Source organism: Zea mays, chromosome 6 (genome assembly GCF_902167145.1).
Source record: "Zea mays cultivar B73 chromosome 6, Zm-B73-REFERENCE-NAM-5.0, whole genome shotgun sequence".
Lineage (NCBI taxonomy): Eukaryota > Viridiplantae > Streptophyta > Magnoliopsida > Poales > Poaceae > Zea > Zea mays.
The window spans coordinates 161,219,674-161,243,678 of record NC_050101.1 but is presented as its reverse complement, the minus strand read 5'-3'; the positions used below and the strand labels follow the sequence as shown (position 1 = coordinate 161,243,678).

Below are 24,005 nucleotides of genomic sequence, written 5' to 3'. Positions count from 1 at the left end.
CAGCGGCCTTCGGAAGCCGGAAAAAGAAGATACTCAACAGAGTTTTCGATGCTATTGGGTTCATGTACCCTGACTACCGCTACCCGTTACGGGGGCAAAAAAAGGAAAGGTGCAACTTCCGGGAAAGATGATGCTTCAGCTGCTCCAAGCGAGCCTGCGCCGAAGAGGAAAAAGGTGAAGGTCCTTACTCACCGACCGCGCTTTATTGAACCGGCCATAGTGCCCGAGTTTGTCGGTGAGACCTCTTCGGCTACTAAAGCCAAAGAACCCGCGCTTGCGCAGAAAACTAAAGAGCTGACTGCAACGCCGAAGGTTGCAAAAATTGAAGAGACGAGAGCTGAAGGGACAAGAACATCAGAAATTTTAAGTCCTTCGGCAGGAGTTGAAGTGCCAAAAACCCAGAAAGGTCTAGCAGTGACCCCCAAAAGAAAAAGGATGGTTAATGTTCTAGATGTACTGGAGACAATAAAGTCTTCAAGCTCTACTCCGAGGAAAATTGCCGAAGCTCCAAAAACGCAAATTGAGACAACAACATCTGAAGCCAAAACTACAAAGCGCTAGGCTGAGACCGAAGCTGGGCCCTCAGAGCCCGCCAAGGAGAAATCCTTGGAAACCAGAGGAAAAGAAACAGAAGCGGCATAGCAAATTTTGGCTGAAAAAACTGCGACTGCCACCCCGAAGCATTTTCCGAAGCTCTCAATTATATTTTAAGACATGCTTCGGGGAAAGAGTTGACTGAAAAAGAAAAGTGAGAAGCTCAGTTCTATGCCCAAAAATTGAAATATCCAAAGGGGGCATTGATTTTCAACGGCAGCGGAGAAGAAGACTTCTTGTATTGTCTCCCAGACAGCAAGGAGATTTCTGTCTTCCGGGAAATAAGCAAAAGCTTCGGATTCCCGACACTAGAGGACGGGCTCTCGGTGCTATCAAAAGATGAATTGGCCGACAACTTAGCATACAATAGCTTAAAGGTGAGAAAATAAATTTTACTAAAAAGCAAAAAATTTCTGTTTGCTTATACTTAATACCGAATTCCTTTTTCAGGGCCTTATTCTTACCAACGCCCTCAGGGCGCAAAAAAGTGCTGAAGACAAAGGATATACTATAGCTTTGAACAACCTTCGTTCCGAAGTAATTGAACTAAGGAACGAAGGTCTTGAAAAAGATAAAATATTAAACTCATTGGTAGACAAAATAAAAGAAGATGAAGCTACCTTCAAAGCCCAAGCTGAAGCCCAGAAATGCGAAATTGAAGACCTTCGGAAACAGCTGGCAGAAGCAAAATTAAAGTGTGATTGCCGAAGCTGACCGAGACGCCAGTAACTATTGGAAAAATTATTGGGAGAAGACAGTTGTAGAACTTCGGTCTTCAAAAGAGAAATGCTACGAAAAATCCATAGAATGTGTGCAAAAAATAAAATCTAGCTTCATCAATGTTGGCTCATTCTCTAGCGAGGACAACTTCGTAAGGGACGATCCTGAAGGCCCAATTGATTGGATCAGCAACAAAGCTGAAGCCTTTGAAGAAGTTTTGAGTGGTCGCGGGGATGTCTGCGCCTTCTCAGGTGCCAGGGGAATCGTGGCTATTTTGGAGAAATCAGGCTGTGATCACGTGAAAGCTTTGGCTCAAACCGAAGCTACCTTATCTATTGAAGATACAAAAAACCCCTCGGCCGAAGCAAGCTTAGTTGGCGGGAAATTCTTTACTGACATCTGGGAGAACAGCGGACGAGAGATGGCGCACGAGATAATAAAATAGAGTGAAAAAGATTCTCATGATGCAAAAGAAGCGACAAAGGCAGCTGAGAAAGCTGCGGAACTTGAAAGGCGGATAGGTATTGCTTAATAACTTTTAACTTTATGTTTTATTTTTGTGACTTCGGACTTATTTACGTTTTCTATCGCAGCTGAGCTATCTCCTTCCCCAGAGCCCTTCGAGCCAACGGCCGACCCAGAAGCAAAGAGAGGAAGAAATCACTAAAATGGCTGAAGCTAGTTTGGATGAAGCTATTTCTCAACTGTTAAACGAAGCTGCGGAAGCAGTTTTAAAAGAAGAATAGTTGTTATTGTAAAAACATTTGGAATGTAATATTTGTTGAACAAAGTGTGTAGTATTTTTATAATTTTGAATATAATATATAAGCTGCTTGTAACTCAATTCTTTACGATGCATGAAACTTTACGTACATACAGTTTTTGAGCCTTCGGCGAAAAAACACCTTCCCTTCTTTTCATGCTTCGTGAAGAATATCCATATTTCGTAAAAACATCCAATCTCCGTAAAAACATTATGCTTCATAAGCAATAGATCTCCTTTTCATATTAGAGTTGACGAAGCTGTACTTCTTCAAAACTTATTTTGTGCCTTGGCATTGCTTCTTCGAAACAATCTCCGAAGATCAACATTGCATCCCCTTCTTGTGCCATTGATGCAATATGATGTATGATGTTATGCTATGCAAATGATGTGATGATGTTATGCTATGCAAAATGATATTTGTGCCGAAGATACACACACATTCCCACGGTAGAGCACACAATCTTTTTGCCGTTTATTTTTCAGCTTCACCGCTTATTTTTCGGTGTATCAGCGCTGACTTTTCGTTGTAAGCCTCCCTTAGGAGCTTCTTCGCCTTATACTTCGGCGGTATTCACGTTGACTTTTCGCGCTTCGCCTTATACTTCGGCGGAATCAACGTTTATTTTTCGCTGTAAGCTCTGCATTCCCTTTGGAACGACTTTTGAGCAGAAAACTTACGCTGCACTCCCTTAGGAACGACTTTTTGTAACTTCGGCAAACTTACGCTGCGTTCCATAGAACGACTTTTTTTGTAGCTTCAGAGATACTTTCTGTAGCCACGAGCTCTTAAGAAGATACTTTCTGTAGCCACGAGCTCATGCTTCGACAACTTTTTGGATTCCGTAAGTCTGTGGAGAAGATATATTTTCACTATGGCAAAAACGAAGCTGTTACAAGAAATTGAAAACGACAAGGAAAACTTAGGCTTTCAATGATTGTTCCTTATTAAAAAATAAAAATGATAACGAATGCAAGAGCTATTTCAGAAGTAGGATATCTTCTAGTAGATGTGCTTCGACTCTGGCATAGTACTGTTGACTGTGCGAGCTTCGGACTCCTCTCTGAAGTTTCGTTGCTGATGAGTGTGCTGGCTCCCTTCTGGCTGCTGGCCTCGTTGTATTGGTGGTGGAGGTGGAAGCTGTTGCCAAGATGCCTGAGGTTGGCTTGCCGAAGAAACAAAAGCTGCAGGATGGTTACCCACATACTCTGGAATGTACGGTGAGTGGTATGAAGCAGTATGCATAACTTGCTTCGGCTGGCTCTGTTGGGCTGCAGCTTCTGCTATCTCTTTCTGTTTCTGGATGGTGACATGGCACATCCTGGTAGTATGGCCCTTGTCCTCACCGCAGAATAGGCAATAAATTTTCCTGGGCTGATCCCCAAACCTTCCTCCGAAGCCCCTGGCGCCTCTGCCCCTTGGAGCTGGGGGCCGAGGATAGCTCTGTTGCTGCCCCGAAGCCTGGGAAGAATATTGCGGCCTCTGTTGCTGACTTCCCCTGTCGTCATTCTGAGTGGAATGAATTGATCTGACGTGCCTAGGGTGGACTCTCCCTCCAAAGCCCCTGGTCATTTCAGAGAACTTGTAAGCTTCCTCCCTTCTCTGTCGAAAGTCATTATCAGCGCGGATGTATTCATCCATCTTCTGAAGCAGTTTCTCCAGGGTCTGAGGGGGTTTCTTGGCGAAGTATTGGGCTGTAGGTCCTAGCCGAAGCCCCTTAATCATGGCCTCAATGACAATTTCATTGGGCACCGTTGGCGCCTGTGCCCTCAGTCGTAAGAACCTTCGGACATACACCTGAAGGTATTCTTCGTGATCCTGGGTGCACTGGAACAAAGCTTGAGCAGTGATCGGCTTCGTCTGAAACCCTTGGAAACTGGTGATAAGCATGTCCTTCAGCTTTTGCCATGATGTGATTGTTCCTGGCCGAAGAGAGGAGTATCAGGTTTGTGCAACATTTTTTACTGTCATGACGAAGGATTTCGCCATGACTGCAGTATTGCCACCATATGAAGATATGGTTGCTTCGTAGCTCATCAGGAATTGCTTCGGATCTGAGTGTCCATCATACATGGGGAGCTGAGGTGGTTTGTAAGACGGGGGCCAAGGTGTAGCCTGCAGTTCTGCTGACAAAGGAGAAGCATCATCAAAGGCAAAATTTCCATGATAGAAATCCTCATACCAGTCATCCTCGTTGACGAAGCTCTCTTGGTGAAGCTCTTTGTGCTGAGGCCTTCGGTTTTGCTCATCTTGAGCAAGATGACGAACTTCTTCAGAGGCTTCGTCTATCTGCCTTTGCAGGTCAGCTAGCCGAGCCATCTTTTCCTTCTTCCTTTGCACTTGCTGATGAAGCATCTCCATATTCCTGATCTCTTGGTCCAAGTCATCCTCCTGAGGCGTTGGACTGGTGGCCTTCCTCTTCTGGCTTCGGGCCTCCCGAAGAGAAAGGGTCTCCTGGTTCGGGTCCAGCGGCTGCAGAGCGGCAACCCCTGTTGCTGAAGCTTTCTTTGGCGTCATGACGAAGGTCGATGCTTGCCGAAGGTGGTCGAAAAGGGTTCACCGGAGGTGGGCGCCAATGTTGGGGACTTGTTCTCAAATGCTATGAGTCAAGAACAAGGCAACACGGAGAATATTAAACGTTAAAGTCCTTCGTCCTTCGAAGCATTATTTTCCTTAGGATATAATGACCATCGGACGAAGGTTATGAAGGTCATACCTTCATAAGTCACGACATATAATAATGAAGAAAGAATCATGCAGAAAATAAAAGATAATATAAACAGTCATGCATTATCATTATCTCATTTATATTTTATTACTAAGGAAAAATAGAAATGATATCAAATTACAAGTGTACCTTCGGCTTGAAAGAAGGTAAGAGTACAAGTGTGACGCAAAGGCAAATGCTAAGTCAGCGTCAACAGTACGGGAGCACTATTCATCTATTTATAGGCACGAGACGCAACCCATGTAAAATTACACCCATGCCCTTTACATCCACAAATAACTCTATAGTAATCCATCGAGGTCTAGATGATCTTTTCATCTTTAAGTTGGTTTCCTTTTCTGCTATCATGCCGAAGCTCTCCTGCTCACAGCTTCGGCGCTGCATCAACCTTCGTATTTTTTGTGCTTCTCCCACTGTGGTACTGATTCGAATCCGAAGATATCTGTCCACGCATTATACTCCAGAAACATTGTTAAATCATGTTTTTAGGACCTTCGGAAGCCGAAGGCCTCCAACAATGCCTTCTATCCTGACTGACGAGGCGGCGAACGTTTGATTTGCGCAGCAAGCGTGGAGCTAGGTTGTTTTTAGGGTGCAAATGCACCCAAAAAAACACAAATTATATAGCTTTAATTAAAATCTCACCATATATACACCTCTAGTTTATACACCCACAAGACTAAATGCATCCTCTTTAATTTTGTTCTAGTTGAGCACAAAAGCTCTTCATCGGCATGGCTACCAGTGCCATCTATCTACGCTATATGATCTACGCCTCTATGCAATTCTTGACCTGCAAAAAAAAATAAATCCTAACTTACATAGACCTATGAGCTAATTGTACCGATCGTCTCGCCTTGCTCGCCTCGGCATCAACGGCAATCACCCGGCGAGCCTCTCTTTTTTCCCCTTCCTCCTCCTCCGGTGGATGTGGATCACGATCCGCGTGGCGCTCGCCGCCACCGGCCGTAAGCCGTCTCGGTTCCGTGTCACTGTAAATGGCTGCCAGTGACCGAAACCTCGGCCTCTTCCTCGCCTCTCCGTGGACGAAGCCGCCGTTGCGATCCTTCCCCGCGGGAAGCCGTTGATCAGCGCCCCTCCGACAGCTTTCCACCACTACAACCTTATTATCCTCCGCCACCACGTCGGCCGCCGTGGCGCTGCACGCGGAGCTGTCCACGCCCTTGACACCTGACTCGCTGCCGCGGTTGCCATCCTTCCCCCCAGCGGCAGGAGGAGGAATCCTTCCGGCGCTCCTCCTGCGGCTCTCCACCGCCGCCTCCTTCTCCTTCCTCTGGCACTTGACGCTGTCCGCGCTCCTGCTCTCCGAGACGGCGGCGGCGGCGGCGGCACCGTCGCCGTCGCCCCCGCTCAGCTGGATGAGCTGCTCCGCGGCTTCCAGGTCTAGCTGGTCAGTGTCTGCCGGCGCCACCGTACAAGACCCGGCCGTAGACTCCGCCTCCACCGCCCCGGCCGGGAACATAGCCGTCCGCCGACGAACCAGATGATGATGGATCGAAGACGATGACGAGGAGAGGACGGACGAAGGTCGATCGAGGCGTAGCTAGCGGTCGCAAAATAGCGTGAGGCCCCCGGCTTTGGACGGTGTGCGTGCTTAAATATAGGAGGCGACGGCGTGTTGGGAGAGGGGGCCAGCCGGCCAGAGAGGTGCCGAAGAAAAACTAGGAAGGTAGCAGGAAGCAGACGCGGCCTTCCCGGGATTTGAGGCTTTTTGCTTGAAGCCTCCTTGGACTCGTGCGTTTTGTTTGGCCCGGCTAAATTTAGAAGCCTTCGCTGGCTCGCTGCTGCGGCAGGTCGACTTGACCCCTTCCACGCAAAATCAATATTACTTGTAAATTAGGAACTAAAATAAAATAAAATAGATAAACTAAAAATTATTTCTATAAACCAAACACCTTCTAACATAGCTTGAGTATATGATGTATGCAGTTAATTATCGGATCCCATTGGTAGTATATCACACGGCCATTTGTTGTGTGAAAATAAACATTTGTTTACTACTAACTCTGCTTGAGTTTGTGCGTCGCTTTGTGCTAGAAAAGCTAGTGCGCCTACGAATGCTCGAGCTAAGGTGCAACTAGTGCAATACCTTGCGTTGCAACGTTATATCAATCATATTTGAAGGTATACTGCAATAGGTGTATGATACCCGAGGTATATTGGTAAGCTAGTGTGATAGGCACACTCTATAAAAAAATAAGTTTTAGATTAAAGTGGACCCTTTACAAAAAAAATATTAAAGTTGATATATGACGCGTATATCAAATATTTAACTGCAGATATTGTATTTTATCTTAGACAAAAGGCCAAAAAAGTATGGGTTGAAAATCATATCTATCTTTTTTTAGCTCGATCGATATCACTCGTACTCGTTTAGCTGGCTAGCTATAGCGAGGTGGTGCTATATGAGAGTGGCGCTACGTGTGGCTTCATACCATATTGGGATTGGATATTTTCTTAGGCCCATCTGTGAGGTAATGAACCGATTGTTAGACGAGACATGTGCGTGGAAGAGAAAACAAATCTAAGCCATTTGTATTTGACGCACGCAAGAAACTCGTACTTTAAAGTAGTAGAGATGAGCACACGTACGAGGCAACTGGATTTTCTCGAATGCAAGCTCAATGATTAGCGGTGATGAGTAGCACTAATAGACTAGCTAGCATGTTCACTTGACTTTAATCCGTCTCAGCTTCTACTACTTCTACAATGTTTTTTGTCTCTATGAATTACATCAGTCAAAATAGCCGGCTTTAATCAAAACGAACAAATTGTTTTGTTGTTAGTTTTGTGCTATAATATATTTAAAGTTTGTTATTATCTATCTATAGAAATAGTTGTTTGTTTTTTATATAACATAGAATATATTTCACTACTTTTATAACTTTGTCTAACGAGTTTTTCGTTCTCAAATATAAAATTACAGCCTATAACTATAGAAATTGTGATAAATTAAAACTACATTTTAAACTAAAATGTAGTTTTCTACGGCGACCCAATAGAACGCACGACTCTGGGCATCTGGCACACGGAACGAGTAGTCTGACCTCGATGGTGACGCGGCTGCTCTCCTCTGTCCTCAGATCAGCACACGCGCACTGGCTCGTCTTGACGGGGCCGTGGCGGCAGGCATTGACCTGGACCCAGGAGGAAAGAGTACTCGCACCGGCGGCGAATGACCCCCCAGGTCGTAGCATGTCATGGTGATGGTGACCTAAGAAAAACTGTGGAGGCTAAACCGCGTGTAGATGGGGGGATCAATCGCAGCAAAACTCAGGAGAACAAGAGTGATTTCTGATAGTCTGATCTCTGCCGGTCTTCAGTCTTCTGTCGTGCGTACAGTCAGAGAGTCACTGCTCGGGTCGGAGATCTGAACTGGATATGGAGACTGCAGGTCCGTTATGTTCATCAGTTCATGTATGATAGCAACCTGTATGCATGGATGAGCTGCCACGGCATTTGCAAGTACGGTTCGTGTCGGTTTCTTTCATCACTTGCGTCACACCTTTTTCAGATAATAATGCTCAACAATGTAATGACTGTACTATTTTACAGCATATGTAGATAGGTCCTCGATCGGCCAAGAGCTAGAAAGTTAACAAAAATAAAAAAAAGAGTAGTATGACTACTTTAGAGCATATATATATACTAGGGATATGCCCGTGCGTTGCGACGGCACAAAATCTCTACTCGCATGAAACCGAAATCAACAACACAATCAGATCTTAAGATGTGCCTTATTCCCTCAAAAAAAATCTGTTTGAGGCCTAAATGACCTTGCAACAGATGCTTGCAATCTAACAAATCTTTTTTAGATACCAGAACATATTGGATCTTTAAAAAAAAGACAATTCAAATTGACACATAAATTCATTGACATGATCAGAAAAAGAAAAGAGGGGACGTGATCAGCCAAAAACACAAGCCCCACCACAACTCACATATATTTTGTTTTCTTAAGATATGGCACAAACCGATCATCTATCCATTACCCAATAGAGATGGAACCAATATTACTTTGCATTTGGGAATACAAGAGAAGATATGTGATGCAATCTAACTCTATCTACAAGAGGAGGTAGAAAGATATAAACTACAGCTAAACATACTTTGAATCAATACACTTTTCTAAAAATTAGTTGCACGCCTTCATAGTGGTGGTAGGGTCTAGTGCATGACATGTCCCAAAGGTGACTATGCTCGCCTTGGTTGAGAAGTTGCGGGTCACCTCCATACCAACAGTTGTGTCCTTCTCTGTGTTCGCCAAATGGTAGGAGGTAGGACGCAGTGAGGTTGTCCCCTTTGTCGTTCCTGAAGGAGTGTTAGTGATCGAATCACTTTGCACACCAAAAAGCCACAAAATTCATGCATTATGCGCTAATATAAAAAATCATTGAAGGTAACAGCTTTCAACATGCAAGTTAACTGCCCAACAGGTAAAAAAACATAAAACATTTAAGATATGCTAGCAGACCTCATGCGGTGAGGAGAGTTGTCCACTAAAGTCTCGGGTTTGAAGCGACCTCACAAGGCTTGCCTCGAAATGTCCCTTCAACCCCATTCATGTGGAAGCCTCCTGCAGCAGTTTGTTGAAGGATTTACTATGAACTGGCTAGTAGAAACAACTTACAAGGTCATAGCAGCACTGAGATCTACAATGAAATAGATATTCAACCAATCTAGAAAAGGTGAAGAAGCATACCCTCCCAAATGCTTGATGTGGATAAGAAATGGCCATTATGTTTTTCAAGCCTGGTAAACCAAGTTCCTCGACTGTGACTGTAGTTGAGAGCTGAATAGGACTAATCTAAAATCAATCATATGCATAGAACAATTTATTTAATTCCAGGCAGTTAAACAAGAACCTTAACATAAGAAGGCTTGAATAAGACATGAACAAATTTAGAAGAAACTTACATGAGGGTCTGAATTTGCTTTGACATCCACTGTGACATTCTTGTGCTTTAGCTGGGCTTGGATCTCACTAATGATGGACTCATTTCTCATTGTGCTTAAAGCTGTTATATCCCCTATAGACAGAAATATTAGAAAGGAAAAGGTGGAAGACCAAATTTTCATCATCGTTAGTGAGAAGTATGAATATAATAGGTGTATGCAAACGTAGACAAAATCGTGCAAATGTTTCCATATATCAAATCACTGTGAATAACAATTAAACAAAATAAATCATAACCAATTAATTTCTTCCATAGTGTACCAAATTCATGTCTGAAAATTGCAGTATGAAAGTCTTTAGTGCTTGCTCTAATTATGAGTTATTTCAACATTGGATAACAGTGTAACAAATAAATCTTGAGAGCACAAGAAATCAATTAAGGAAATATCACATACCATTTTATTGTAAAGAAAAGCAGAATTCACAACTTCTCTGCTTTTTCAGATTGATTGTTGGGCTTATTGGTTCCATGTTCACTAAAAAGACCAGATATTGAGCGAGAGCTGAATTTTTCATTCAGCATGACATGAGAGTTCTTTGGGCTTGGTGTAGGGTCGGCAACCATTCATCAATGAGGGATCCATGGTTACTTGTGTCAGCCATGCTAGAAATCTCTAACTGAAACAGAAACTCAAATCATTAAATATCTGAACAAATAAATTACTTGCACATGTAAAAAAAACAATTGAGTTTTGACAGACTTACTGTGGGTCTGGGTTGTGTTGTTGTTTGTGTAAATCACTCTTCTGTTGTTTGTGAAGATTTCCGCTAGTTTGTTAGGACCTCCTTGTAGACGATGTTCTTGGTGTATGTCCCACAATCTACTGTGGGGTTCTTTCGTACACCCTTCCTCGACCTCTTATTTCCATCGACGGCTGGGATGACAAGGATCTTTATGTTCGATCGGGCTGTCGCTCTAGATAGAGCAACATATAATTGGCCATGAGAGAACACTGATTCGGGCAAGTACACACCAACATTGGGAATAGTCTGACCCTGTGCTTTGTTAACAGTCATTGCAAAACTAAGACGTATAGGAAACTGCTTCCTTTTGAACTGGAAAGGGAACATCTCATCATCAGAGGGACAAAGAGGTATACGTGGCAGGAAAATCCGTTTTCCAGCATGCTGACCCAGTACAATTTCTGCGTCAATGCTATTTCTTTGGAAACCACGAACCACCAGCCTGGTACCGTTGCAAAGTCCATTCGCAGGGTCTATATTCCGAAGCAATATAACAGGGCATCCAATCTTGAGCTTCAAAACATGCGGGGGCAGCCCATTTGGTGTTAGTGTGTTTAGGAACTCAGGTGGGTAATAGTTATGGGGATCATCCATGGCGCTATCGAAACTATGGTACACCGTATGTGCACCTTGAAAACGATCTATCATCTTAACATTTATCATATCCACCCAATCGTTTCGCGTTGATAGTATCACTCGTGAAGTAATGTAGGTGGAATCTGATATATTTTCATTGAGATTTGGGAACACGTAGTCTATTAGATTGTCAAGATCACTGTCACTCCCACTATAAGGCACACATACCTCGCCAGGAAGACGGATGTCACCATCTCTATTCGTGACCTCAGTTCCACCACCTATGCGTAGCAAAAACTCTGCAAACCAAGGGTCGTTTTTTGCCCTCATATTGCTAACAAGCTTTAAGTGGGACATGGACTCCCATAGGTAAGACATCCGTAGAGAAGAAGCGACTACTTGAGCCCTTGAACCTTTACGAACAACGGGCAAGACTTGTCTGAAATCCCCACCGAAGACAATGGTTTTACCACCGAATGGCAATCCAGGCCGACCCATTATATCGCGCATGCTATTGTCTAGTGCCTCCACAGCTTGTCTCTTAGTCATAGAAGCCTCGTCCCAGATAATGAGAGATGCTTTCCGTAGCAACTCTGCGGTTCCACTCTGCTTCGTGAAGCTACATACAGCGCCATCATCAATAGTAAGAGGTATCTTGAAGCGTGAATGGGCAGTTCTTCCTCCAGGCATTATGGAAGCCGCAACGCCAGATGTAGCTGTTGCCACCGCAATCTTGTTCTGGCTGCGTAGCGTCGCGAGCAACACTCTGTATAGATAAGTCTTTCCAGTGCCACCAGGTCCATCCACAAAGAACAATCCGCCCTGATCAGTGTCAACAGCAGACATAATCTTATCATAGGCGGCTCTCTGTTCCTCGTTAAGAGTCTCTTTGAGAGCCACATCTGCCACTGTCGGTTCGATACTTTCCTCCTCGTAAACCTCCCTAACAGTACCTATAGCATCGTCATACGTGTCAATGATAGGAGGAAGTGGGAATGTCTTTATGTCCTTTCCCATTGACTGCAGCATGTTCCTAATGTCAATCAATACCATCTGCTCAACATGAGTTTTGCTCTCACTCCTACGTTGATAGTCCTCTGACATAGCATCTAGGTGTTTTCGCCAGAGTACTGCCACATCGCTTGGCTCACAGTACACCAGTATTGTGGCAAAAAGTCGTCGCAGCGCCGATGGCATCTGGAAAAGAGCACGTTCAGTGAGACACTCATCCAGTGTGTTGTCCGACTCAAGCAGTCCCCTTCTCTCTACTGCCTCACGAAAAGTCGGTAGTGTGACACCATCTACTGTCCTTAGATCCACATAGGAGATGGCGCCAGCCACGTGGTTTAGGAGAACACGGAGATAGTAGCGCTCCCCCTCAGCTGGATGAGCAGAGACTATTCTACCGACTTGTCCACCCGTATCTCGTTTCCTCCGTTGCCATACTTTGCCCTTACCACTCTGCCAAGTGAACCACTCAGGGAAGTCACAATATAGGATGCTCGGAGCCTCTTCGTGTAGCCTATTTGCCTCAAAATATGCTGTGAGCATTGACCTATCAGCACCTGGACGGTTTACAACTCGCTGGACCATTTGCCGATCATGAAATGCCACCATGTGCATGTTTGGAAGATGGAGTTGCAGTTGCATCACAGGTGGAGAGTTCTGACTAAGCTCAAAGCCGTATATCCTCCATAAAGCTTCTGGCGGGGTCACCCACCTTGCATCTCTGTACTGCTTGATCTCATCTACATCATCATCTGTCTTGCTCGCATCTCTCATAACAACAGACGCACGATCATGGCCTTTGTATATGTACTTGAACAAATATTTAACAGCCTTGATGCTCCCGCACGCCTCAACATTGATGTGACAGTTGAAGAGGCGAAGGAGGTAAGGATTGTAAGGGACAACCCATCTATTGTCCAACTCGCACCCTCGAACCTTTTCCTTACGCCCATCGTCACGACGTCTGTAAACAGGATATGAATCCTTCCCTTGCAAAGTTGCGTCACTGAAAGGCCGAGGGTAATGATTCTTGCACGATGCACGACCCTTAGTGCATGGACAGTTAGGGTTTAGCAACCCACATGGACCATGCATCATATGCTTGATAACCATCTTTCGTAGTTCATGGTACTTTTTGTCTGGGATCTCGGCTGAGATCAAAAGGTCATACTGCTCAGGGCATGTGAGCTTGTACTTCCTCTGCATGATTAGTAAAAAATGGGCATGGGGCAAACCCCTCTTTTGAAACTCGACGACATAGACGTAAGCACGAACCTTACCGAGAATATCTTGTTTAGTCAGCCTATACTTTAACTCCTGTAGCTTCGCATGAAAGACACGCACTACAAGATCCGAACGATCTTGTGGTGTCTGCCCAGGGAGAAGCTCCCTCCTTATCTCATCCCAGTTAGGGTTACATGTCATGGTAAGAAAGATGTCTGGTTTCCCAAACTTCCGCACCAGAGCCATAGCATCCATATACCGACGTCTCATGTCACGAGGACCGCCAATAAACGATGACGACAGCACAGTTCGCTTCCCAACCTTTTCTGCTCTTATATCGCCATCTAACATAGTATCCACCAAACCCTGGTATAGGTCTGCCCGTAACCGATCCTGGTTCTTACGAATGAAATCTAAACGGGAGCTCTCAATCTTGATGTATGTGTCAACTGCGAACTGCTGGAAAAGACGTTTACCATGAAGTATTGGATTGAATACCCCTGGACGAATTTGGAATTTGTAGCAGTAATAGTCACGTACGGACACACATAGATGATTAGGAGATTCTGCATACGCAAGGATTGATTATTTAGTGATGTCGAAAGGATACTTTAACAATGTGTTACGTAAGAAATTACAAAGAAATAACTAACCTGCATCTTCATCGTTTGCATTACTTGCCCTATGCGTCTCACGGTATGCATCCACTTCACCCATGGATACACCAACCTTTGGTATATTTGCATGCCATCCAAGTTCACCTCTAGGAAAGAACAGTGGATATGATAGTGCATCGTAGCATCCATGGTATGAGCGGATACCATGGCTTGACCTATCCTTCCCATGTAGCATAACACTCTTGCTGAACTGGCCTCGCCGTTCGCTCCCCTCGATCCAGACAGCAGCGACCTCTGAAGTGATAGGTGTGTTATATGTCTTCTGGTTCAACGATTGATCAAGGTTCAATGTGATACGATAGTCATCAAGGTTCTCAACATGACCCATGCTTCTAAGATGTTCAGAGTATGGATTTTCACGGAGTATGGAAACTATCTGTTTAATAACATCTTTGTCTTTCTGTTGATGTTCTTTGCGGCACATACGGTACCGATGCTCGAGATTGGGATCATCATCGTAAAAGTAAAGTTCAAGGTGTTTATGCTCCGCCCCACCTTCCCTACCGAATGACTTGATATTGTGATACATCATGCCTTGTGCCCGAAACGTGTATATACCAGAATCCTTCACATTAGTTGTCATACTATCAAGGCAACAGTACAACGAAGTGAAAGAGAAATGGCCATTAAAAAACCTGATGTTATCACGAAAGTGCCTAGCATCAGAGTCTGCACTATCCCACAACCTCCGAAGTTGTGGAGGGGTCTCCAGTGGGGCTAGCTCAACCTTCCCACCACGACAGCAAAATCTAGGTGGCTCATACTCAAACTTCTTCGCATTGCAATAACCGCAGTTGGGAACAGACTTCAGCATATGTGTTTCTTCAGGCACGTTACTGTACACCTTGTTGTACGTGTCAGGCAAATCAGTGTCAATAGATTCATCTTGAGTACCATCGATCTTGATGTCCTCGTCGGTCTCATCATCTAATATTTTTTTAGAAAACAACGATTAAGACATGTGTATCTATATAAACCATGGTAGCAACATGTAAATCCAGGTACGTACATTGCCCAGCGAATAGGTATCCATCGTTATCATCATCATCCTCTTCGAATATGACACCCTCATCATCGTCACCTATTCGTGAAAATATGAGGTTTGACTTCTAGGGTGGGGAAATATGTAATGTGAACAAAGTTTTTAACAATTACCATCGGAAATGACCTTTGGCTTCGTATGTGTATGCTGCACTCTTTGTTCAGCCATGCCTTCACTCGCATTTGTTGCCAAGGTAGCACCTTGGCATGGATTCGTACATTGTACTGATGGAAACACACGTTTAGTAAGAATACATGCTATCGTCGCCGTGCAAGATTGATTTAAAATTGGTTAGAAATTACCATTGTTGTGGATCTCTGTAGTCGTATGGGGTTGTGTCCAATCGTCCCCTTCCACGGCGTCACTGATTGTATCCTCAGTCACCGTAGCCACGTTCCTTGAAATGGCGGCTTCAAATTGTTGGTTTCGACTACCTAAGATAGCTGGTCTTGCCCCAGATAGCACATGATGTTTACGACTTAGTGGCTCAGTAGACATAGTGAGTGAACCAACATCCTCGGTCTGTATTGAAGTTGGCAAGAAAGGTGTCCCGACGAATTCAGGGATAACCCAGTCGCAAGTGGTAACTGAGGATCCATACGGTTGTGTTGCATCTGTTCTATGACGTCCAACCTCAGGGGTATATGTTGGGTCCTCCATGGCGATGGACTCCTGATTCAAAGTGTCACATTGCAGTGCTCTACGTTTTCTGCCGTACTCTGTCTTTGCATCTTTCCGTTTTGGTGTCTTATTATACAACCTAAGGCGTTCACGCCTAGACTCCCTATCGACGGGAGTTAAGTTTTTGTACCGCTCACTAAAGTAGGCGGCCCTTTTCATAGTATGATTAGGTGTGTTATCAACACTTTCATGCACACAACCTGGAATAAATGCATGTCTACGTTCAATGTTTTGAAACCCGTTGTTTTTTGCATATGTAGTCAAGTGAACAGTCATGTACCTGTTGTCAGAAGGTCATTACTTGCGACAATGTTGTTTGCCTGGAATGTCTCATTTCTATGCAACCAATCGCTATCATCATCTAGATCCACGTTTACTTGTTCGTCTCCACCTACATTTAACATTTTAGCATAAGTAAAGAGATACATAATAGGTGGTGCTAAAGTGACAAAAAATGTGATTGTTATATACCTGCAATGCCTTGTGTTGACAAAATTCTGAAATCAATGGTGCTACAGTCATCTGGAAAGCTATCTGCGAAACATGGTGAAAACAAAAATAGGATTAATAGGTACTCACTCATTCATAAGAGGATCTGTTCAAATATTGGTAAAATGATCATATACCTAAACCGAGATGCACATCCCCACGTATTTTAAAGTTAACCACCTCACATGACTTGTCCATATTAATGTCTTATTTATATATCATCCATTTACAAAAGGCTACACAACAACTTTGTATAGTACGAACATGTAGGTATAACATTTAGAATTAGAAATTTAACTTTCATCACCTATGGATGATTGTGTTTTTATCGGTAGTCCTTTATTCCTTTGGCGCGCTTCACGACGCTTCCTATTTTTCTCATTCTTTTGTTCAACAGTCATCGCGGCATATCTTTCCCTATCCCTTTGCCTCTTACGTTCCCTAGCATCGACAATTGGTCCAAGCGAGTTCGATTCATTTTGATTACCTACAATGTAACTTTGTGGATTAGTGTCCGTACCTACTACATTTCGACACGCATGTACTAAGCTTTACCTGTAATGATGGTGTTTGAGATGTTCGTGAATGGTGTGCGATCAGCATTGTATCCCATCTGATCCATAACAAGAACAGTGCCCTACAAAACATGAACACATAAATAAACAATAATAAAAGAGGGTAGACAATCGGTAGTCTTTTATATGTGCTCATCCAGTTAACCAGATTGACCATCAAGCGAGGTGTGATTGAGAAGACAATAGATGTTGTCAAACCAATTAGGACTGTGTGTGAGACATATACATTATCAAACAACAATTGTGAACTGAACTATAAAGCAACATAGTTTCAATGATTATGATATTGTTATCTCTAGCTAACACCCACCGAAGGCATTTAAAGCACCACATCACACCATAACAAAGCAAAGTTCGCTAGTTAGTTTATAGTTTTGTGTTTTATAGTTTTGAAGTCCTAGTGCTGAATAAGTTGTTACTGTTACTACTGGTTAAGTGCTACTGATATCAGTGAAGAAAATATAAACCATAAACATAACAGTGCATTTTAGGTTTACCTGGTAAATGAAAAGAAGCCTTATGGAAAGTGTTAACAGTCCCTTTTCAGAAAGAAAACCTGTGGAGAGCAGAACAAAAACATTCAAATCAGTATACAACTTATTTAATTAAATGGTAGTGCACAATGATTACTGTTTAGACCGTCTAAATAGTGTTTAGACAGAATAAAGATAGTTCAGACAACATGACAAAGCCATAATATATACTTATTCATAAAAATACATGTTATCTAAGTTCTCGGTAAAACAATAAGAAAAGGAATAGTCTGCTTTCATTGTAATGGATTTTTCTTGCACCTAAGGATAGCAAATGAATGTCACGCTGTATTTGACAGAGCAGCTAATTATTGGACAACCACCATACATATGATTGGAAATTAAAAGCTTTTGAAAGAACTCAGATTGAAATCATCACCAAATTAATAGATAGCCGAAGGCAGATACTTAGATAACCGAGCTGTGATGAAATCTCTAAATCTAAAACTCTCTAACATGTAAAAGTCTCTGACAAAATCATAAACATTATAGTGCATTATAGATTTACCTAGTAAATAAAAAGGAGCCTTATGGAAAGTGTTAACAGTCCTTTTTCAGGAACAAAACCTGTGGAGAGCAGAATAAAATAAATCAGTACATCTATCAGTTTTATGCACCCAAGTAATATAGTAGATCGAGAGAGTTTAATCATAAATTTTGGTTAAATCAGTACTGCTATCAAAATAGAATGGAATAACATTAGTGGCCAGGAAAAGCACAAATAACAACACTTAACCGAAGGCAGAACCAAAAAACAGTACATCTATCAGTTGTATACATTTAAATTTTGACAGCCTGTGAAATACTCAAATAACTCTACTGTAATGAAATATCTGAATCTAAAACTCTCTGACAAAATTTCTGATCCGATCAGTTGCGGGATATTGATAGACTGTGTGTCCATAATTCATGCCTGAAAACTGGAAGTTGCCGAGATAAAGTTTACAGTTTAGGCTCAATCTGCAAGGATAAGTTCTGGCAAATGTGTATGACTATTATATTCCTTGTTCCGCAATTCCATTAGCTTGATAAAGTTTACAATTTTTTTCTTCATTAAGTTAAAACCTTATTCCTGTCACCTTCAAGAACTACGTAATAGCTACCAACTGGATTGCCTGGTGTCTGAAAAGCGAAATGCCTGACAGAGGAAAACTAAGTTCCTGCAGCAAGGGTGCTATCGTGCATCTCGCATATCAATGAAATAGGCAACTACGAAATGCCAAAGACCATAGTAACTCAACCTCAGAAAATCGGAATGCAGGTCACCATGATCCAACCAAACTGCTCTCCAACCATGCTTTAAGAAATATGAAAACTCGTGCGACAGCCATTTCAGTGGCAGAAGAAGCCATGGGGCAGAAGCCGTCGTACCTTCTGCTGCTCGTCGGCCTCCTCGCCATCGCCATGCTCTGCGCTGGCCTGGGTCACGCGAAGCGCCAACTGAACGACGCCAACGGCGGTGGCCTGGAGTTATCCTTGGGCTCCAAGGCGGCCACGGCGGGGGCCAAGACCGAGCCGCTGGACCCGTCCCTGAGCGACGACTACGAGGTTTGTGCTGTTATGGGTTATGGGGGTGGCTGTTTCGTGGCTGGTGGGGGCAGGATGGCTGTGGCGTTGCGGTGGGGCTGCGCGCTGCTGTCTGGGGCAGGTTGTGGTTCGTGCAGGCGGGCACGCGGGTGGGTGGCGGGGGCACTGTGGACGCTTATGTTTTAGGCTTAATAGGAGTAGTATAGATAAGTGAAATATGTACTTACGGAGATTCTGAAGGAATAGGAGGTACGACTGCAATCGTCCTATTTTGATTAAGTGTGGATGGTGCCATTGTTCTTCTAGTATTTTGATTTCACCAAAAAATCGATAACCAAAGGCATTTAAAGCACCACATCACACCATAACAAGTTGTTACTGTTGTTACTGATTAAGTGCTACTGATATCAGTAAAGAAACTATAAAGCATAAACATAACCGTGCATTTTAGGTTTACCTGGTAAATGAAAAGGAGCCTTATAGAAAGTGTTAACAGTCCCTTTTCAGAAAGAAAACCTATGGAGAGCAGAACAAAAACAAACAAATCAGTATACAAAATATTTAATAAAATGGTAGTGCACAATGATTACTGTTTAGACCGTCTAAATAGCGTTTAGACAGAATAAACATAGTTCAGACAACATGACAATGCCATAGCTAGTCTATACTTATTCATAAAAATACATGTTATCTAAGTTCTCGGTAAAGCAATAAGAGCAAAAAAATTTGGTTGCTATAAAAAGAAAACAGATTTAGAAACATTACTATTAGTTCCCAGGCAACACAAATTAAGATGGCATACAACAGCGTGCATATGACAATACAGTCAGATCTGAGAAAGAAAAGCACTATTTTTTTGTGGACAATTAACAATGTCAAATCATATACTATGCCTTCTAACTTTATGACGTTGCAGAAAAGCACTACAGTCAGAAATATTCTTTTTTATAGAAAGTAACACATATGTATACTGTAGCTGGCACAACTGAACTGGACGAGAACATATTGTGAGCATCTGGTACCCGTTCCCACTAAAATGCATTAATTATGCCTTCTAATTTTATGACGTTGCAGTCGAGTTTGGATGACCGAATAAAGTGTCAATCAGGGCCAGGGATGGTCTTTGGTCGTGATTTACTGATAGGTTGCACATAGTTCCAAGCGCTAGGACTGAAAGGATGCCATTGCTATTCTGTTGAAAGAAAATATTACTTCCAACAACTAATTTAAGAACCTTGCAATCTAAGCTCCCTTGTAAAGCACAAAAATAATTATAACCTAAGTTTAATCTAGATGATTCTTCACTAAGTGAACAGGTAGCAGCCCCAGGTCTAATGACTTGACTGACAAATCTGGGATCCAATCACGAAACAAATAAGTGCTACAAGCAAACTCACCCTGAGAAATTGGAGCTTGTGTGCTGTCCATCTCAATAGTTGCACTACACAAATCCATATGAACAAAAAGAAACATGAAACAAAATAAAGAAAAAGAGAACCGAATCTTAGGCTGAATCAGAAGATTCACATGAGAAATTGAAGAACAGAGGCATATGACTCGACTTTTTATTAAGGGGAATGTATCAAATAGGTAACAGAGGCATTTTGTCATAGGTGTTATAGATATCTGATAAGTTCTACATACACTGTTCCTGACCAAAGCAAATTCACTATATGTCGCTGGTCACCTTTCTTTAATCAACTACAGCTACAAATATTGGATCCAATCAACAAACGAATAAGTGCTATAAGCAAGTTCATCTAAACTTTGTGCACTGAAAGAATCTGTTGCGAAGTTCTACACCGTAGGGTACATGGACTGGATGCAATTAAGTTCATCTACTTGCTTGTTGCCTGTAGTATTCACGACATCATACGTACCAACTAAGATACTTGGAGAGCTGCATGTAGTGATCACAAACAGCTTATACCATCTAAATGAACAACAGTACAATGGATACCCAAATTAGTAAAAGAATGTTGCTACTTTCCATTTTGCTGGAAGTGGAAGTCTTATTGCCCAAAAATCAAACATGTATTCTAACCGCAATTCTAATACTCAAATAGAAAACACAAAATTGCAAAAACAAGAACCTATCCTAAAAACAAGAAAAAGAATAGTCCGCTTTCACTGAAATGGATGCCACTTGCACCTAACAATAGCTCCTGAATGTCACGCTGTATTTCACAGACTGCTCAATTATAATTAAAATATTTTGAAAGAACTGGAAATTAAAATTCTTTTGAGAGAACTCAGATTGATAGAGCAAAATATACAAAACCACCGTCTGTTGCAAACAAATAGAAAGCAACACCAAATACTTATAGATAATCGAAGACAGATTGTTAGTTAAATTTTAGCACTGTGAAATACTTAGATAACCGAACTGCAATGAAATCTCTGAATCTAAAACTCTTTAACATGTAAAAGTCTCCGACAAAATCATAAACATAACAGTGCATTATAGGTTTACCTGGTAAATGAAAAAGAGTCTTATGGAAAGTGTTAACAGTCCCTTTTCAGGGAGAAAACATATGGAGAGTAGAACAAAAACAAAAAATCAGTACATCTATCAGTTGTATTAGCAGCCAAGTAATATAGTAGATCAACAACCAACAACCTTATGAGTTGTAGGACACACCTTATGAGTTGAATAGAACGACGCCAAATCGGCGAATCGGAGGAGAGTACATTGGGATGGGTTGGAGTCCTCGGCTCTGCACAAAACTTAAACATGGACAAGATACATGTGAACACCACACAAATATCTACTACTATAATTATTAGTTATCAGCCTCATCTAAAATAATAGGTTTTGGCACTATCAATTGAAAATATAAGACGACATAAAGCGCTGGATGGGAGACATGTGTCTATTAAGAAAATGGGACTCGGGTGTTAATAAACATGTTCTTTGAAAGATGAAACAGACAGTTTACTGAATATTACAAAAAAGTGAAGTAAGAACAAAGCAGAGATGTCGTCCTCATGTAACTGCCATTTAAAAACAAGACTCTAGTAATGTATCATATATCACACAGATACAGGAGTGATCTTCATCAAAACAACACTATCTCACTTTAATAATTTCAGTTCAATTGTAAGGACACAGCAAAACTGGACAACATGATTCTAGCAAAGTTGGATCACATTATTTCAGCAAAACTGGATAGCAGGATTAGAATGGTGTGTTTCGGAAAATAGAATAAACTAAATGTATCTGCAAAACTGGATAACATGATTGCAGCAGAGTTCCACTACCTTCACATAAACATGCAATCTGTAAACAAATCTGCAAAAATTGTGTTTCAGCAAAACTGGACAACAGGATTAGTTCGGTATGTTTCAGCAAACAGACTAAACTAAATATATCCGTAAAACTGGTTGCAGGATTTCAGCAGAGTTCTGCTACCTTCATATAAACAGAAAATGTGCAAACATTGTGTGTTCAGAAAAATATTCCTTAACTGAATATTCCAGCAAAAGAATCCATTTTCAGTTTACATAGTTGTCCCATTATCAAAATGAGAGAAGATGGTGATGGAAAATGGGCTGAGAGCAGTGGTGCGTACCTATTGTTGATTGATGTGAATTCGAAAATTCTTGGCTGATATCTTGGCTGCTCAATAGTTGCTGCTGACAATGGAGAACAATTTGTGGTTACCAGTGTTTGGCTTTATTAAACCAATGACATGTATCCTGGCAACTAATGCGATTGGCTGATTGCACGGAACTCGTACACCGGATTTGTGCGCAGGCTCATACAGACTCTCCTTGCTGGCGATTAGGACGCTAGATCCACTGTTGTGAGGAGCGTGGTAGGAGGGGGCCGTGTGGCAGCATGATGGAGGCAGAACGCGGTTGGAGCAAGCGACGTGGCGGGGGCGGGATCGGGATGCAGAGCAAGGTTGTAGGGGCTCGGATGGGGATGTGGATAGATGGGGAGGAGGCTGCGTAGATGTCGGTGTGGGGTGCGCGACATGCGGGGTGCTGCCGTGCTGGCGGCGCGATGAGGGCGCCATGCGGGTAGCACGGATGGTGCGGGAGCGGTTGGAAGATAGCGGCATGCAGGGGAGATGGTTGGGGCCGGCGGGGATGAGATCTGGGAGTGGGCGCAGCAATGGGGATGAGGGTGCATGTTCGAGGCGGAGTATGCGGCGGCGAGATCGTGGCGATGTGTGTTCGAGGCAGTTGGATTGGGGATACGGGGAATCTGGCGGAAGAGCGAGCGTAGGCGAGGACGCACGGGCGTAGGCGGGGGCGCCGTTTGGTGTGGACGCCCTCTTTGTCTTCTTAATAGGAGTAGTTTAGATTGGTAGATCCACTGCAAAGGAAGTTGTTGACTAACAAAAATCGATTTTAACACACCAGTCCAACACGCAATCATTCAAACACATCCAACACTTCTACTGACAAAACGAATCTACTCAAACACAAAAAATTACAAGGGTAACTTCAATTGAATATCTATATTGCATCCGTAAATAGTACATGTCATAAAGCATTTGTAGAGATCTCTGACTTCGTAATTGCTTAGATAAAAACTAAAACACCCTTGACTTATTTAACTATAGTCATTCATCCAAGGTCACTCTATCTTATGTTATAGTTCTTGTTGACGGTCAATTTTTGTAGATCGTATCTTGTAAATGAATCTACTTGTTTGCTTCTTAGATAAGACCATACTCATATCCATATTTAAACTTCACTATATGAACAGTACAGTTTACAGTACAGAACAGTTAAAACAATACTTATGATTAAACTTTAGGTGAACGGTTGGAGTCGCGTAAGGTCATCTGGTGGCTTCTTTTGACTTGTGACGAAGAGAGTCTTCGATAGGGAGGCTTCTTCCGCCCTTTCCCATCTCCGTTTTGGAGACTTGACTATATATAAAAGCAATCCTCAATGTTTTGGAGTTCATTAACAATTAGATGTTGTTTGGTTCGGCAACAACAGCTGTAAGGGCAATGAAAATAATTGCGTCTGATATCTTTTGCAATGAATGATTACCGGCATTCTGTTTGGTTGCATCACTTACATTCTGTGCGATGTGAAGGGGCATAACAGAGTTGGCTAACGGCCGGATAACAGCGGTAATAATTTTGTATTGACCGGTATTGCATCCCATTGTAATCACTTACG

The 24,005-nt window shown here is 42.6% G+C and overlaps 1 protein-coding gene across 4 annotated transcripts; it reads right to left on the bottom strand.

The window, feature by feature from the left end:
• Positions 1-8,809: 8,809 nt before the first annotated feature.
• Positions 8,810-23,137, bottom strand: LOC103630414 (uncharacterized). 4 transcript variants are annotated; one of them, XM_023300385.1, is made up of 12 exons: positions 22,433-23,137; positions 21,502-21,587; positions 21,334-21,375; positions 20,258-20,301; positions 19,318-19,376; positions 17,842-17,900; positions 17,298-17,356; positions 16,781-16,862; positions 16,533-16,712; positions 16,208-16,270; positions 16,017-16,127; positions 14,951-15,936 (listed from the first exon to the last, which is right to left on the bottom strand). In XM_023300385.1, the coding sequence occupies exons 8-12, from the start codon at positions 16,845-16,847 to the stop codon at positions 15,347-15,349; spliced, it is 1,011 nt and encodes a 336-aa protein (XP_023156153.1). In that variant the 5' UTR covers positions 16,848-16,862; positions 17,298-17,356; positions 17,842-17,900; positions 19,318-19,376; positions 20,258-20,301; positions 21,334-21,375; positions 21,502-21,587; positions 22,433-23,137; the 3' UTR covers positions 14,951-15,346. The 4 variants fall into 4 exon arrangements, 1 of the variants encoding a protein (XP_023156153.1); XR_004850378.1 differs by lacking the exons at positions 16,017-16,127; positions 16,208-16,270; positions 16,533-16,712; ... (6 more) ...; positions 21,502-21,587; positions 22,433-23,137 and adding exons at positions 8,810-9,164; positions 9,302-9,403; positions 9,530-9,634; ... (1 more) ...; positions 10,180-10,402; positions 10,490-14,940 and having other exon boundaries at positions 15,023-15,094; positions 15,169-15,326; XR_004850379.1 differs by lacking the exons at positions 16,017-16,127; positions 16,208-16,270; positions 16,533-16,712; ... (6 more) ...; positions 21,502-21,587; positions 22,433-23,137 and adding exons at positions 8,810-9,164; positions 9,302-9,403; positions 9,530-9,619; ... (1 more) ...; positions 10,180-10,402; positions 10,490-14,940 and having other exon boundaries at positions 15,023-15,094; positions 15,169-15,326.
• Positions 23,138-24,005: the final 868 nt, after the last annotated feature.